General features: G+C 55.2%; 1 protein-coding gene across 1 annotated transcript; it reads left to right on the top strand.

Annotated features, from left to right (window-relative positions):
• The first annotated feature begins 1,167 nt into the window (after positions 1 to 1,167).
• Positions 1,168 to 7,862, top strand: KRT84 (keratin 84). The gene is made up of 9 exons (XM_037514785.1): positions 1,168 to 1,689; positions 2,882 to 3,090; positions 3,620 to 3,680; positions 4,100 to 4,195; positions 5,015 to 5,179; positions 5,329 to 5,454; positions 5,934 to 6,154; positions 6,575 to 6,606; positions 7,549 to 7,862. The coding sequence occupies exons 1-9, from the start codon at positions 1,168 to 1,170 to the stop codon at positions 7,860 to 7,862; spliced, it is 1,746 nt and encodes a 581-aa protein (XP_037370682.1).
• Positions 7,863 to 16,777: the final 8,915 nt, after the last annotated feature.

Raw genomic sequence — 16,777 nt, 5'->3', positions numbered from 1 at the left:
TTTCCCACAAAGATCAGGATAAAACAAGGTCATCTCTCACCAGTGTTTCTCAATATCACACTGGACATCCAAGCTAATGCAATAACACAAGAAAAGGAAATAAAAGGCATGTAGGTTTAGGAGAGAAGATTCGCCAGTAATTCATGACCCTAGACAGAGAGGACTAGTTAGTGTTTGGAGGGCTCAAACTCACGTGACTAACTTTCCACACAGACACACAGTCAAATTATGGGCACACTTTGGCCTCAAATTATACCACCAAAGTGTTGACTGGGGGGGCGGCTCAAGAGTTATCTCTCTCCCGCCCCATCCTGTCCTGCAATGGGGAGAGAAACTGCACTTTTGTTTTTTGGTTTTTTTTGGTTTTTTATCTTAGCACCAAGCACACCGCCTGGGGCAGAGTGGGCACTTGGCAGTTGCTGAATGAGCACATGAGTGAATGAATTTCCTTTGAGTTTCTCACACCAGACATGTGTTTACACTAACTCAAGTGAGCTTTGCCAAAGTTGACCTCTTTCTTACAGAAATAGCCAATCTAGATAATAGAACATAGATTAAATACTGCTCAAAGTTTTTAGACTATCCAATCAATCTACAGAGAGGCAAAAACTGTGTTCTCACCATATTCTTTCCTATTTGGAGGTGTGCAGACCCTGTATCTCTTCTGCACCCCACCCCCCACCTATTTAGAGGGCTCTATTTGTCTAATGCATCCTCTGCAAGTCTCACACTGGAGCATTACCAACCTAACTTTCGGGCAGTTCGCCACTCTTGCAGTGGAAAAAGTCTATTGGATTTATGACCAAAGCAAATTAACGTCCCCATAATGGCAATTGTGGTAAACTTATGGGAAAAATGGGACAATAATGTTTATGTGTTTATATGTTTTTAATGTTTATAGGTTTGATGGAAGAGGCCTGATCCCCGGGAGAATAGGTGTGTCTGAGATTGGCTCATTGTTAAGGAGGTTCTAGGCATGAACAGTTTCTGCTAACTACCCAAGCTCATAAATGCCTCCAAATGGCTTTTTCGTTTTTATGGGGCCAATCCTCAGAGCCCCACACACATAAAAGGGGTGAGAGGGATCCACTAGCCTCATCGGACTCCCAGCTCCAGTTCACCCCACTGTGCCATTCATTGCTGCTTTGCCTCCCCCGGGAAACCAGCATGTCTTGCCGCTCCTACCGCGTTAGCTCCGGCCGCCGGGTGGGCAACTTCAGCTCCTGCTCGGCAGTGACACCCCAGCACCTGAACCGCTTTCGGGCCAGCTCTGTCTCCTGCAGGAGTGGGCAAAGTTTCCGGGGCCACGGCGGCTTTGGCAGTCGGAGTGTCATGTCCTTTGGGTCCTGCTCGCCCCGGATGGCGGCCGTGGGCCCGCGGCCCCTCCACTGTGGAGCTGGCTTTGGTGCTGGCGGCGGGATGGCCTTTGGCTTTGGTGACGGCGCTTGTGCTGGTCTGGGGTTCGGGCCCGGCGGTGGCCTTGGCTATGGCTTTGGTGGCCCTGGCTTTGGCTACAGAGTTGGAGGAATTGGAGGCCCAGCAGCCCCCTGTATCACAGAGGTGACTGTTAACCAGAGCCTGCTGACTCCCCTCAACCTGGAGATTGACCCCAATGCCCAGAGAGTGAAGAGGGATGAGAAGGAGCAAATCAAGACTCTCAACAACAAATTTGCCTCCTTCATCGACAAGGTACTTTTGACAGCTGAACCTTTGGGCCTGGGATGATGAGCTAAAATGTATCGGGCCGCCTTTTCCCTTAAGAAGAATTGCCCAGGCCTTGGGACCGACCTTGACCTGGAAGGCACGGTGATGTGATTTCTGGGTAGATCTGGGGCAGAGCAAGGACAAGCCTCAGGAAACACTGCGGGGGGATAGATTCAAACAGCAGTTATGTCTTCTGGGGGAGCAGGAGATTCCAGCTAAATCTGAACGCATCTGGGCAAACTAAGACCTACCACCTAGTCACTTAGAAGTAGCTTCCAAGTAACAAAGGTTAGGACATGGACCAGATGTTGGTTACTACGTGGTTGAAGGTACTTTTGAAATCCTCATGCTCTTCCTGAGGTTTGTGTAGTTTCTGAGGCTGGGTGGTCACATCTGTTCATTCTTAAGAAAGGGGGGAGTGGAGTTGAGTCATTTTTTCATGCAAAAAAAGGTTCATATCTTTCATGTGTATGTCTATATTCAGCCAAGTTGCCTGAATTGAGGGAGAAATCAGGGAACCAGCATGGGGAGCTGCTGGTCTTTGGATTGATCAGGCTTAATGATGTGGAGCTGACACCCTACCCACCACGTCTCCATGGAGTGGGGTGCGCTGGTGTGCCTGAGAATGCTAACTCACCTCTGTGAGCCTCAGCTTCCTGGTCTCTGAAATGAGGGGATTAGAGCAAGTGACCTCTAAATTTTCCACCAGCTCTCCAAGCTCAGCTGAGGCACCATCTGGGGTGGCAGTAATAGCTTCTTACCTGAGAACTCCACCCCCCCACAGTGTACCTCCCACCCATAAGGATTTTACTCTGCTCCTCATTCTCTGCAGGGGGTGGCTGGCATGGGTTTTTAGAGAGAAGCAACCCCAACTTGGGCTGCAGAATCAGATTCCGCCTTCTGACGAGCTGGCTTCCACCTTCCCCAGAAGGTGAAAGGGGAAATGGTGCAAAAGTGCTTTCATTCCAAAGCCTCAGCTTGCAGCTAAATTTGACCGAGTGCGAGGATGCTCAGGCCTGCTCTCCAGCGCCTGCTGAGCTAGAGCAGGGATGAAAGTCAGCAGGGGACAGAGTGGCGCCAGCATGAAACTGAGAGCCATCTCGAGCTGTTACAGAACTGGGCACTGTGTAGGTCACACAGCACTTCAATTGCTATCTCCTTGCCCCTGTGGATTTAGGTGCGGTTCCTGGAACAGCAGAACAAGCTCCTTGAGACCAAGTGGAGCTTCCTGCAGCAGCAGAAATGTACGAAGAGCAACCTGGAGCCCCTCTTCGAGACTTACATCACCAACCTGAGGAGGCAGCTGGATGCAGTGACCGGTGACCGGGCCCGGCTCGAGGCCGAGAGGAACCACCTGCAGGATGTCCTTGAGGGTTTCAAGAAGAAGTGAGTGGCATCTGGGGGCTACACAGACTGGGGATGGGGAGGCACAAGCCCAGCTCAGATGCGAACAGCTGCTGAATTCAGGTTGCACGCTGGTTTCCACACCCAGCCTGGAGACAGGGACAGTGACAAGTAAGAGGGGAGGAGAGGCCCTCTGCGGGCCCCAGACGCCAGACACACTTGGGCACACTTGGGCACACTTGGGCATGGTCTACCCCAATCCCACCTGTGGGTGAGGTGCCCTCTGGCTTTCGAGAACAGTGCCCAGGTGCAGTAGCCAGTGGGTCCTGCTTCCTCTTAGACCAAGCGTGATGACCCTAGGTCTTTTCCAACAGAGGATCTGGAGACAAGGGGAGCCACTGGTTCCTAAAGGGTCTTGAGGACAGGACGAGTGGATGCTGACGCATAGTGGCAGCAGGGAGCCGCCCTCCGCAGGGCAGGACAGGGCCCCTGAGGGAGGGCCCCTGAGGAGCGGGGGCCATGGGCTCTCAGTTCAAAGCGCGAGCTCAGTCCCTTCATCCCTCCCACCCAGGTACGAAGAGGAGGCGGGATGCCGGAACAATGCTGAGAACGAGTTTGTGGCTCTGAAAAAGGTGAGTGAGAACCGTCATGCCAGTTTCACCTCTGTTCTCAGGACCCCCCTCCCAGAACCTGCCCCCGCAGCCTGGGGCATCCGAGTCTCCTCGCACAGAGTGGATCCCCCAGGTCACAGCAGTTTCCCTTTGGTTCTGATTTGGCCTCAGATTATTTAAGATCAGGTTTTCACGAAGCAGAGGTCTGTAGAGATTACCCAGATTCTCCTGCCTCTAAATCAGCATCCGAAAATGTCCGGCGTCTGGGAGCGAGCGCATGCCCTAACAAGAAGAACAATAATCACTAAGCTGCATTTCTACCCAAGGTCTTTACCATCCATCCCAAACCTCGCCTCAAGGCCTGGGGCCTTGGCCTGGACTCCACTCCCGAGGTGGGAACAGCGCAGGCAACAATCCTGTTATTCTTCTCTTGCATGCAGGATGTGGACACAGCTTTCTTAAATAAGTCTGACCTGGAGGCCAACGCGGATACCCTAACTCAGGACATTGACTTCTTAAAAGCCTTGTACATGGAGGTAAGGACTCATCCCTTCTGGGGCATCTAGGGGGGTCAGTGCTTGGTAGCTTCGTCTGCACAGGATGCTTTTCAATCTCTAGGGTCCCACATCTCTCCTCTCACTCAAACTACAAGCTCTGTGAGTTGCAGACAGTGAGGGTAGCAGGCTTCACAGCAGCCTGATCCAGGCCTATGAACACATCCCCATTGATCTGTCATCTGCCTCCTTGTTGGCCAATCCAAAGACTGGGGCCTAGAAGGGGCACTTCCTGCCTACTGATCAGAGAACGCAGGAAAACTGATAGGCCAGGAGATGTAGGAAAAAAGTATTTGGCCTAATTAGTCAAAGGAACTATCTTTTGTTCCATAAGTGGTCTATCTGTTCTGGAATAACCCAGCCAGGAAAGGCTGAAGAACATTCTGCCTGGACCCTCACTTTGCAGGCCAGTTCCAATTCAAGCTCTGGTTCTAGTTAAGATTTGAGATCTAGGAATTCCTAGAACACTATGTCCTAAAATAACATCAGCTCACAATGACTGGTGACCGACACAGTCACTTTGTGGATGTTCCGAAGAAAATTGTAAGTCCAGTCATGGCTTGCTCCCTTCCACCAAGTGTCTAGCCCCCCAAGGTTTTAATGTTCGTGTAACCAGGTCAGAGTGTTAAAGAGATGCCTCTGAGTTTCTAATAACGGTGTAAGGCAAGCTGAAATTGTTCTCAGTCATGTCTTTTTCTTTGCGGACACCATGGAGGGTCTGCCTGCCCTGAACCAATGAGCGCAGAATCTTGGCCACTGGAGGGACTCTGAGCCATCAGTCTTTCTGTTCCTCCCACACAGGAGATCCAGTTGCTGCAGTCACACATCTCAGACACTTCGGTCATTGTGAAGATGGACAACAGCCGGGACCTGAACCTCGATGGGATCATCTCGGATATCAAGGCCCAGTATGAGGAGATCGCCAGACGCAGCCGGGCTGACGCTGAGGCCTGGTACCAGACCAAAGTGAGCGGGGTTGTTGCAGGGGGCGGGTGTGGGCAGCCCATGTACAAGGTAACAGGCCCAGTGGGGGTCTGAGGCCCCAACTCAGGGAGGGTCTTGACTCAATCTCTGGACCTTCGGAACACCTCTTCTCCCACCCCCTTCTTCCCCAGTATGAGGAGATGCGGGTGACAGCTGGCCAGCACTGTGACAACCTGCGCAACACACGGGATGAGATCAACGAGCTGACCCGTGTGATCCAGAGGCTGAAGGCAGAGATCGAGCACGCCAAGGCTCAGGTGGGTGAAGGGAGGAAAGAAAGCCCCAGAGGGAGGAGAGGCAGGACCCTAAGCTTTGGGATCCCCAAGTCTGATGAGGTAAGAGAGTCCACCAGGACCTAGAAAGAGAAGAATGAAGGGATCGGTCCAGGAAGGCTTCCTGGAGGAGGAAAATATAGAAAGGAAAGAGAGTCTCCCAAATAGAAGCAAAGTCTTAGAGTGGCAGGCAAGGCAGAAAAATAAGTCTGTTCTGTGCATCCGTGGCTCTTGGAGCAACAGAATTCAGGAAGTGCAAACCAGTGGGGATGGAAGCTGAAGAAAAACAATGCTCCTCCCCCTGGTGACATTAATCTACAAGATCACTACTGCCTGGGAAAGCTGGACCCAGGGGCTCCATCCTGGCTTGGCACCAGGCTGTGTTCCCACCAGCGGGGAACTGTGTTTCTAGCCCCACCTGGGGAGCCCTGTCCAAAGCCCACTGCAAACTGCCCTCCCTGCAGCGGGCCAAGCTGGAGGCCGCCGTGGCCGAGGCAGAGCAGCAAGGCGAGGCTGCCCTCAACGACGCCAAATGCAAGCTGGCGGATCTGGAAGGTGCCCTGCAGCAGGCCAAGCAGGACATGACGCGGCAGCTGCGCGAGTACCAGGAGCTCATGAACGTGAAGCTCGGCCTGGACATCGAGATCGCCACCTACCGGCGGCTGCTGGAGGGCGAGGAGATCCGGTGAGTTCACCCAGAGCCGCAGGAGGGAATGAGGTCAGACTTAGGCATCTAGAAATTTAACTAGGAGGGGGGGCGGGAGGGGGCCCCGTGAATAATTGCTGAAATGACACTCTCGAGAGTGACATTCCTATTCTGCAAACATGAGTCAGGTTGCCCAGATGTGCTAGACCTGTGCTTCCTGAATGCAAGTTTGTGAACAGGATGCTCCAGAATCAGAGGGAGGCTTGCTTGCCAGTTAGTTTGTTTAAAATGATATTAATACATTTCCTCAAATATTTTAATTGAATAACTGAGGGTGGGATCTAGGAAACTCCCGGATGCTTGCACCGTCAGGGCTGAGAGCCGCTGGGCCGTTCATCTGATAGCAAGTAGGACTGCACAGTGAGGCTCAGGGACCAACGTGTGTCTTTCTCTCTCCAGGATCTGCGAAGGTGTTGGACCAGTAAATATATGTAAGAAACTTAAATCTTCCTCTCCACACACTTCTCTCCTGGGACTCTTCCGACTTCCCTTAACGTTGGAGTTAGGCGCCTGCGGCTGCGGGTGTGGGGAGCAGGGACCACAGACCCCTGCCCTGGGGGCATCTCCTAGGCTCAGGCCTGAGCTCTCCCCAGAACCTGCCTTACCAGAGCGAAGCAGTCACCAAGGATTGCAGGGTGCACTGGTGGGAGAGTGTTCTGGAAGTGGCCTTGTTCTTCAAGGGTAAAGGCCAGGGGAGAAACGGAAAGAGATGGACAGGCCTGAGCCAGGAAGTTCCCTTCCCCAGAGGGCAGGGGCTTGGCTGAGGCTGAGTGGACATCCCTGCAGCCACCAGAGTATTGGTCATGCCTGGAGCGCCTCGGGCACAGTGCTGGCCACTGCAGGCAGGGCACAGAGAAGGCGGCTGCAGTCCCTGCTGTCTAGAATGCTAACCTTCCTGAGGAGATGAGTCCTGGCCAAGCTCACCCTAATCCCCAAGGAGCCCTGGGGGCAGGCAAGCAGGGCATTGCTGTCTCCCTTTGCCCCCTTAGAGAAAATACCTGAATTGCCAGAAGTCAGTCAGTGATACAACCAGAATCGCAACCCCGGTTTCCGGCACCAAGTGCACGCTGGGCACAGAGGCACAGTGGAGCCCGTGCTGGCAAACATCTGGGGAATCAGCTGGACCCCTAATTTGATTTGAATGTTTGACATTAGTGGGGTCACAGCCTTCGAGTCAGTGAGCCAAGAGAAGGGGACAGTGGTGTGGGCTGGGTCGTCAACAGGGACCATTTCAACCCAGGCCACCTCCCCAGATGCCACCAGCCTTTGTTACCACCACCCCCATCCCCCAGCAGCCTTGCCCAGCAGGAGCCTGGAGGACTGAGCCCCGAGAGGGTGGCCTTGCTGACGCTGACTGTTTCTTCCTCCCGCAGCCGTGAGCAGCTCCCGGGGCGGCCTGGTGTGCGGGCCCGACGCCATGGTCGGCGGCTCGGCCCTCTCCCGCGGTGGGGTCTCCTACTCCAGCAGCAGCAGCAGCAGCGTCCGGTACGGCGGTGGCGCCTGCAGCTCCAGCCTGGGCGGGGGCTGCCGGGGGGGCTCGGTGCTGGTAGGCGAGGCCTGTGCCCCCAGCATGCCCTGCCCGCTGCCCACCGAGGGGGGCTTCAGCAGCTGCAGTGGTGGCCGCAGCAGCCGCAGCTCCAGCGTCCGCTTTGCATCCACCACGACGTCCTGCCGGACCAAGTACTGAGCACCACGCCCCGCAGCCACTGCCGGGGAGAATCACCCCGCGTCTCCTGTTCCCGTCCCTGAGCTGCCTGGACTCTGGGCCTGAAGGGCTCCTGCATCCTCCTGTGGGGAAGCTGACCGAGACCCTCAGCTCCCCCCGGGCTGCCCTGCCTGGCTGGTGACCTCGGGCTCCAGCTCCAGCCCAGGCCAGTCTGGCTTCCCCCTGACCCCCGGTTTCCATTCTTCCTTTCGATTACTCTTCACCAGCCGCCCGACAGCCTCCAGAAATGCAGATTCGACACCCTGTACTCCTTCCTCTTTCTCCCCCTGACAGGAGAAGGTTCTTTCCTTCTCTTCCCGACCCCAGAAGAACCCACAGTCCTTGGTGACCCAAGGGATCCCTATGTCTCCCGAGATGGTTTTTTCCTCAAGTGGCTGCTTCTCTTCCTGGGTTGTTGCTTTAACTCCAGCGTGTGAGTGCCCGAGGTGGTGGGGTACAGGTGGAGAGAGGGGCTCTGCCTCAGTCCGTGCACCCCGTCCCTGTTGGCGGTGTAAAAGAGGCCCAGCCCTGTTTGCTGCGAGCCCCGGGAAGGCCTGGGGTGGAGTGGGTGCCTGTTTGTACTGTGCTTTGTGTTCCTGGGTTTCCAATAAAATTGCCAAGCTCACATCACAAGGACTCCAGCCTCTCCTTCCGAATCACACTGGGGCCGGGGGAGGTCGCCTCCTAGACCACACCAGCCCTGCCTCTGGGGCCTCGCCAGGGACAGAGGCCGGTGCTCTGGGTACAGGGTTGCTGCTGAAGAAAGAGGCCTTCCCCAGAGGGGCTCACATTCAGTAGGCAGAGTGGATGTGGAGCAAAGGCTCTGAAACAAGTGCCAAGCAGGCCACTTCTCTCCAGGCATTGCCCTACGCCCCAGGGCTGCCTTCTTCCAACCAGCTCAAACCTTCCACCTGTTCCCCAAGTCCCACCACAGCCCAGGTCCTTTGGGATCACCATAGAATCCTCCACGGTCTGTCCCCGTCCACCTACTCACCCCATGCGGTGAGAGAGGCTTTCTTCCAAAGAAGAGTGACCATGGCCCTTCCTTGCACATGGCCCTCCATGGTCCCATGGTCTTCCAGAAAGAACCCAAAATTCTTAGCATGGCATGCAAGTCCTGAGTGATCTTCCCATGCACTTCAACCCCCTGCTGCCCCCACCATGCACCCACTTCCAGACTCTCATCCTTTATCTGCTCATCCCACAAATATTTGATGTTTACTACATGATCTTAGAAACAGCAGTGAACAGGAGGGGTCCTTGCTTTCAAAGAGTTTGCATTCCAGTCTAATAGCTGGACAGCTAAACAAACTATGATTTGATATGCTCAGTGTATGTGAAAAAGCAGAATCAATATTGCAATGCACAGAAGAGCAGTCCAACCCAGACGTGAGGTATCACTAAAAGTTTCTTGGAGAATGTGATGTCCCAGCAGACATGTGAAAGATCAAGAATGGGTCGTGAGAAGAAGGGAGAAGTGTCCCAGGCAGACAAGAGCAGGTGCAAAACCCAAGAGACTGGAGAGAGTATGTCCATTTGGGGTGGCACCTGGGGTGGCCCCACCCCCACTGTGATGTTTATTACCTTCCATGCTATAGTCATACTCAACTCCATGTGGCTTTGAACTGAAGGAAGGCCCCAGTTGTCAGGCTGTGAGCCGTCAGCACCATCAGCTAAAATTCCAAAAGAAATTCCATTTTTGTAGCCCGAGGAAGCAGGAAAAGGGGACCCTGAGGTATGGAGGGGGAACTGGATGTTTTTCTCTTCTCTCTCATGGCTTTGTCCTAACTGCCACGCCCAGTCGTGGAGCTGTGACGAGGCAACGGAGTGGGCGGCTCACACTCTGAGGGAAACATGATCGCTCTGGGTGGAGGAGCCAGGAAAAGAGTTCTGTGCAGGGACAGGGTGGGGAATGGGGGAGGCTGGAGAAAGCGGGGGTCCTCTGTGTGTGAACCCACCAAGTCCTGGGCGTGCATGAGAGACCCAAAGCAACAGCCCAAAACTGAAGTCTGATTGAAGCCACTACCCAAGTGTCAAACTAACTCTTCAGTAGCCTGCACAGGACAGACACACGCAGCGAAGGAGGTGGGGGAACGGCTCTAAGTTTGGAATCAGGGATGGGAGAAAGAGAGGCAGAGCTTACAGTGTGAACTTGACCAAACTGTATCCCTACTGAAAGAAAACAAAACAAAAATAAAAATTCTTCAGAGAATTTTAGCAAGACCAAGAGAATTTGGAATGTTCAGGATACAATCTAAAATTATTTTGAAATTCAAGGAACCAGAAAAAGGTGACTAATTCTCAAGGAGAACAAAAATCAACAGATGCCAACCCCAAGGTGATACAGATGTTGAAATTGTCACACCAAGACTACAAGTGCTCTGTAAATATGTCCCATGAGCTGAAGGTAAACAGCTTTGAAGTGAATGAAAAGGTAGTTCTCAGCAAAACCCAGAAACTCTCAAAGTAGGATCAACTGAAAATTTTAGAATTGGAAAATACTGTAGCTGACATTTAAAAATCCTTGACAGGTTTCATAGCAGAAAGGAGAAGACAGAAGCATCAATAACTTGAAGGTAGATCAACAGAAATGATCCAATCTGAAGAACGAAGAGAAAAGAAGATCTGTAAAACAACTTTTAAATTAGAGACAAATGTACATTATACAGAAAGAAACAAGAATTTAAATCACCACAGATTTCTCAGAAATCCTGAAAGACTGAACACAGCAGGCCAACAGCTTTAAAGTGCTAGGGATTAAAAATAACTAGCAAAGGGCCCTCCCCTGGTGGCTCAGAGGTTGAGCATTGGGTTGCCAAGCTGCCCGCAGTCTCTGCAGTCTCTGCAGTCTCTGCAGTGCCGGTTCAACCCCCAGCTGTTCCCCGGCCACCGGAGGAGGGTCCCACATGGCGCGCAGACCTTTCCTGCAGCCCGCTGCTCCCCTCAGCAGTATATTTTGTTGGTCTGCCTGTTCTGTTCCCCATTCTGGTGAATTCACCCCAGGCCCACATGAAGGGGTGCCAGAGAGGCCAGCGGCCGCGTGATCTTCCATTAGAACTCACTGGCCCCACTAGCCTCTGCCTAGACCTGCAGAGGCCTCTCGAATTTCTGAGACCCCCACCAGAGAGGTCCAAACCCATGTCAGGGAGGGGCGAGAACAGCCAGAGGCCTAAGGAGAAAGGAAAAAAACAGAGGGAGGAAATGTTAGAATAAATATAAAAGCACATTACCCTTCTCCTACATTCTTTAGCATAAGTGGGATATACAATGTGACCAAAATATATCCTAGTACATATGATGGCATTGTCAGGTGGGGCTTCACTGTCCACGCTCCGTCCATGACAACTATAGTTGAGGGTGGAGAGGAAACGGGAGGTGCAAGCCTCTGACGTGAGGCGACAAAAGTTTGACTCTGAGAAGCCTGTGGAAGATGAAGCCCCTGTGGCTGCTGAAGCCCAGGCCTTCTGCTTTGCTGTGTGACCGAGGTCCTAGAGGCGACGGGACACGAGCAGAGACGGGGCCCAGCTGTGCTCCAGGGCCTCTCGTGCTTTCCCCACCTGATCCTTTCAATAGCCTCACACAGTAGGTGCCTTTATCTCCCCTTTGATAGACCAAAAAAACCAGGCCCAGGGCTGTCCGGTGACAGAGGCAGCCACATTCTGTCTCCAGAGCCCATACTGCCTCCACCAAGGGCTTCTGCCGGCCGCTTAATCGCAACAGGCCTCCTGCCTCATCCTTAAAATGGGGAACTATTTCCACCTTCAAAGAGTGGTTGTGGAGGTGGATGCAAGGGCACAGCGCAAAGGTTTAAGGACACAAAGTGGGGACAGCACAAGCAGCTGCTCTTGTTCTGTTGGTGGTGGGGACAATTCTAGTTTCATCACTCCTGGCAGGAGGTGGTGGTCGGACATTCAGCCAGGGCAGTACAAATGCGGGTGGATTCCAGGCCATCAGCGGCCTGTTTCCTGCTCTGGCTGACGTGGCAGAGCTGGCGCCACCGGCAGGCCCTCCCTCAGGCTCCTGGTCCTACGCCTGGGGCTCGCCCGCCAGCCGTGGGGGTTTGCTGCCCTCTGCTGGCTGCCACCTTCTGGGCGGCGCTGCCCAGGGGTTTTGAGCTTTTTCCTCCGATTGCCTTTAGAGCGTGAACATTACAGCAGTAAAAAGCAACCTGAAAAAGGAAGCCCACCCCGTCCCACCACCCACCACCCCAGCAAGCACCTTTTCCCCTCTGCGCTGCTGTTCCCACAAGACGCTCAGAACACCTCAGCGCTGGGGCAGGGAACACCAAGGCGGGTCCTGGGTCCTGTGTTTCCAAACTGGGTGTGGCCCCTGCGGCTCAAGGGCCGGGGCTCCCCACAAGGTGACCTCAAATGCCTCCCCACGATGTCCTTCCGTGGACACACGTCATCAGTCACAAAACCGTAACCCCAGTGCCGCGTGAGGTTGGGAGCCAGCAGGGAATGAGGCCACGGGCCCTCGCTCCCAGGAGCCTCTGGGAGGAAGGGGAAGGACTGCCCACGGCCAGTAAACAGAACAAGCAAGTCGGGTGCGGGGTGCATGGACGGTGTCCTCTGCCGTGAAAGAAAGGAAGAGATGGGAGGGAAGTAAGCCCGGGGGATGCCCTGGGAGTGAAAGGACAGGTCGCCATTTTGACAAAGGGACAAGGAGCCTTTTTTGAGACTTTTTTGAGCCAGGTGCCCCACAGGTGGCAATGGAGCGAGTGGTTGAGGGAAAAGCATTCTGGGCAGAAGGAACAGCCCCTGCAAAGGCCCTGAGTCAGGAGTGCCGGGTGTTCTGAGGAGCGCAAGGAAACCTGAGGGAGGAAATGAGGTTAGGGAGGTCACTGCAGGCAGCGCAAGGCCTGGCTGGACACCGTGAGGCCTTTGTCTTGTTCTCTGAGTGACAGGAGGAAACGTCGGTGTCTGAGCAGAGGAGTGGCTCAGCCCTACCCCATGTCTAGGGGGCTCACTCTACTGTGCTGAGAATGGAGGGGAGGGGGTCGGGGCTGGGGGGAGACCAGAGCACCAGTCTTAGCTGTTATATAACTATGTAGTTATATAACTATGTAGCTGTTATGTAACTGTGTGTATTTCTTATATAACTATATAATATCTGTATCTATGGCTCTATAACACTGTTTTCCTCCCGTGGCTTAGGAAAATGATGCTAGTGCTAAGAAGAAAGGAAGAAAAAATACTCAAAACCAAAATTTGGAGACTGCATTTACTAAGCATCTGTTCTGACCCAGAGTGGCCATGAGAAACAGCAAAGCCAGCTGGGAAAGCTCCTGCAGGAAGAGGTGGAGACAGGGCTCAGGAGGAAAGGACAGGATTTCTGGGGATCCCCGAGGGAAACTGAGCGGAAAGCCAGGGCTGCAACCAGGGAGTGGCTGCAGGGCTACGCTGGGGAGCGCCCCTGATTCATCCAGCTCCTCCCTGTGGCTCCGACCTCACTCCTCTCACAGAGGGTTTGTGTCACCCCAAGTCCTGTGGGAGCCAAAGAAAGCATCACGAGGCAGGAGAGCCCCCCTATCCCCGAACCGGCCCCTGTATGCACACACCAGGAGCTGGTATGGAGCTGGAGGCATAGGGGGAGCAGGCAGAGCCCAGCAAGGCCGAAGGGTGAGGGCCTCCTTAGGGGAGCCATGCAGGCAGCCTCCGGGGCCTGGGGCCGGCTCGGGTCAGGCCATGTGCCGGGGGCCTGTCAGTAACAGCTTGAAGGCCCAGCCACCCAGGAGGGGCATGAGCCCAGGCAGGCACAAATACAAAGTCATGGTGTCAGCAGGGGTGACCAGGGCAGACGGGGCAGGACGGGAAGGTACCAGACCTTCCCTGTGTTCCAACCAATCCAGAAAGCTTCCCAGAATCGGGGGGAATTAGGAGTGTAGGAAGAGCAGAAGGGACGAGAGGTAGTGAGCCCCCGGTATAGGGAAGGGCCCGACACGCACCCAGCTCAGGAAGCACGTAGGAGGACAACTGGGTGTGAGTGAGGAGACTCTGGGGAAACCCCAGCAGTGGAGCTGGTTCAGAGGGAGCCACGGTTGCCTGGGACTCCAGGATGGGGCAAAGAACTTCTCTCCCCTAATTAGCTCTGGGAGACTTCCTGGAAGAAGCAGCCTCTTGAGAGTAGCATGGGGTTTGGGGTGCACATTCCTGACACTGGGTGTGTCAGGTGTGGGTGCGGAATGGAACAGGACCAACGCGGGTGACAAATGTCAGCACCCGGGACACAAGGGTGTGGAAGGAGATGATTGAGCCACCTACGGAGCCCCTGAATGGGCATTTTTATGAGCTGCCCACTGAGACAGAGGAGAAATGACGGCCTCACTCTGACCAGCTAATGCACAAAGGCTTCCGGGAAGAGGTGGCCGGCTGTTCTGGCACATTCCAGGCAAAGGTGTGACAGGGATGAAGGCTGGTGAGGATAGAGAGGGGTGCAGAACAGAGCACAGGACATGGTAAATGAGGCCGCGCTGGGTGGCCAGCTCCAACCCAGCTCCTGGACAACAGCCTGACTCCTGCTGAGCAGCGCGCCCAGGGAGGGCAGAGGTGGCCATGGGGCCAAGGCACTCTGTCCCTCCCCTGGTAAAGTCAGGTGGCAAAAGCCCAGGTCTCGCGGGTCTGCACCCATCCTTTAGGGAGCTGAGCCTGGCTGGCCCGGTCTGCACCCCTCACTCACCCTGGGTGACCTGGGACAACCTGTGAGGACGTAGCCACCTCTCCAGCCCAGCCGCTCAGATCCAAAGCCCCATCGGCACAGCGGAGCAGCCCGCCCGCCCGCATCGACCCATAGGGATGCCAACTCCACCCGGTGCCCACAAGCACTACCACACCCCACCCCACCCCAGTGCTCAGCCCTTGTTCCTGGAGATCCTGTTGCTCCTGGGTAGGGACCCACTGAAAACAGCGGGGCTTCCCCCAGGCTTCCTGAGTCCCCTGGTCCCCCTCCCCAAACCCTGTGCCCAGACTGGGGGTTGCGGGGTGTCTGTGTGTTGGGGGCACGGGGGAGCAGCTGATATGGGAGCTTCTCTCCAGGACAGAACCCCCACTTCCCTCCTGCCTCTAGGGAGGGGCATGAGTGGATCTGGGCCCATGCTCATCAATAAAGTGAAGGAGAGCAAGGCTCATTAGACTTAAGGAGAGGGTGAGGTTTTATGGATGCCTGAACTGGCTGGGCAGAGGGTACACCCATCCCCGCCTCCCATGCTCGGCCCCCACCCACCTCCCCACCTTCCAAGGGCCCTAGTCCCACTTGGCCCCCACCCAGCTCCCCACCTTCCAAGGGCCCGAGTCCCTCTCCGCCCCACCACAGCAGCTCCAGGTCTACACAACAGCCAGCAAGCCCACAGGCCAGTGTGCTCGGACACACCCCGGGACCCAGGTCTGCAGAGCCCCACCGAGGGGCGAGAGCTGGACACCATTCCCTGTTCACCCCAGTATAGCCTCCCCTCTCCACCATCAGAGTCCACCCCAAATTTTTACACTACTGAAATCAGGATAAAGAAAACAGTAAAAGCAGCCTTGACAGAGTCATGGAGATAAATGAGCGGAGGCGGTGAAGCCCTGGCAGGGCACAAGAGCAGGCCCCACTCTGCTGGGTGAGGGGTGCCCGTGGGGTGGGGCAGGGTGGTCTGACAGGAAGCAAGAAGCCCCTCTCCTTTACCCAGAGTTTCTTGTCCCCAAAGCGCACCATTCTGTACTGTCCACGTATCTGCCCGGAGCCCTGGGAGGAGGGGAAGCCTTGCGGGGCGGCCAAGGAAGCAGGAGCTCAGAGAGCCTAAGAATGTCTCCAACGCCACTCGGCCGGGAGGGGCCCGTGCTAGTCCCCGGCCCGGCCTTCCTACTGGGGTTCCCTGCCCAGATGCTCAGTCCCAGCTGCTCCCCTAGGTGAGCGCGATCTGGAGATCTTTGGGCGCCGCTGATAAGGCTGCTCACTGCTCCTCCCGCTGCAGCCGCCGGGCCTCTGCGCTCTACTCGGAAGAACAGGCAGGTTGCAGAGGGAGAAACCAACTGGTCTGGTCCTGAGGGCCTCTGGCCAGGTCCTGGCGACAAGGGCAAAGACAGAAAGGAGCCAGGACAGAACTGCGGGCACCTGAGGCAGCGGTGTCAGGGAACAGAGGCCCCGCGGCAGCCTTTGGTTCTGGGAGACACCGCCCAGGGTCATTCCCCTCAGAGAGGCCCGTTGGCTCTTCTTCCTGAGGCTCTTCACAATTAGGGTGTCTGGGTAGCCTCCAGGCGACAGAGCCTCTATGCCCCAGGCCTGTGCTCAACAAACATGCAAAGAGCAACGGTTCTAGCGGGGCTCCAGGCGCAGGCGATGCCGGATGTGAGACGGAGCCTGCTCCCAGCATCATCCCCACACCTGTCTCTGCAAAGCGGGTTCTAAATGCTCCTCGGGGGTGGGGGGGTGACACTCCTGGGGCCGGTAAACAAGATGAATACATCCTGTGGCTGACGGTCTTGACAGAAAGAACGATTCACAATTTCTTCTTAAAGAATCAAGGGCCGGTGCCCAGAGCAAGTTCGTGGCTGCCAAGTTATCCCAGGATCAGGGCGTCCCATACTTTTGGTCAAGAAGAGAAAGTGGCTCAAGGGAAGCTCCCCATTATCCACAAATGGCTGTTATTGTGGCCACTGAGAGTTGAGTGGCTTGCAATCTTGCTGAGTGAGAAGTGAGGCACTGGAGCAAAGCCTTCTGGGTTGGATCCAGAAGGTTCTCAGAGACCATGTGCTCCAGCCCTCTGCCCTACAGGGAACCTGGTCAAAATCGCCCTCTTAGAGTTATGTCGCCTTCCGGCAGTCACCTGGGTGGGCTCGGACTGACCTATCAGCTCTTGAAACACAAGGCAGCTGAGAACGTGGCCTGGGTGGAGCCCAGGAAGACAGAGGGAATCACCT

The sequence above is a fragment of the Talpa occidentalis genome, unplaced genomic scaffold, assembly GCF_014898055.3.
Source record: "Talpa occidentalis isolate TD23 unplaced genomic scaffold, MPIMG_talOcc4v2.1 talOcc4.16, whole genome shotgun sequence".
In the NCBI taxonomy this organism is placed as follows: domain Eukaryota; kingdom Metazoa; phylum Chordata; class Mammalia; order Eulipotyphla; family Talpidae; genus Talpa; species Talpa occidentalis.
Note: the sequence above shows the minus strand (reverse complement) of the source record. Positions and strands in the feature narration are given on the sequence as shown.

Excerpts from the sequence above, each read along its gene's own strand:
- KRT84 (XM_037514785.1), top strand. The coding sequence starts at position 1,168 with ATGTCTTGCCGCTCCTACCGCGTTAGCTCCGGCCGCCGGGTGGGCAAC. Across the intron at positions 3,681-4,099 it reads AGTTTGTGGCTCTGAAAAAG|GATGTGGACACAGCTTTCTT; the intron begins GTGAGTGAGAAC and ends TCTTGCATGCAG. Across the intron at positions 5,455-5,933 it reads TCGAGCACGCCAAGGCTCAG|CGGGCCAAGCTGGAGGCCGC; the intron begins GTGGGTGAAGGG and ends CCCTCCCTGCAG.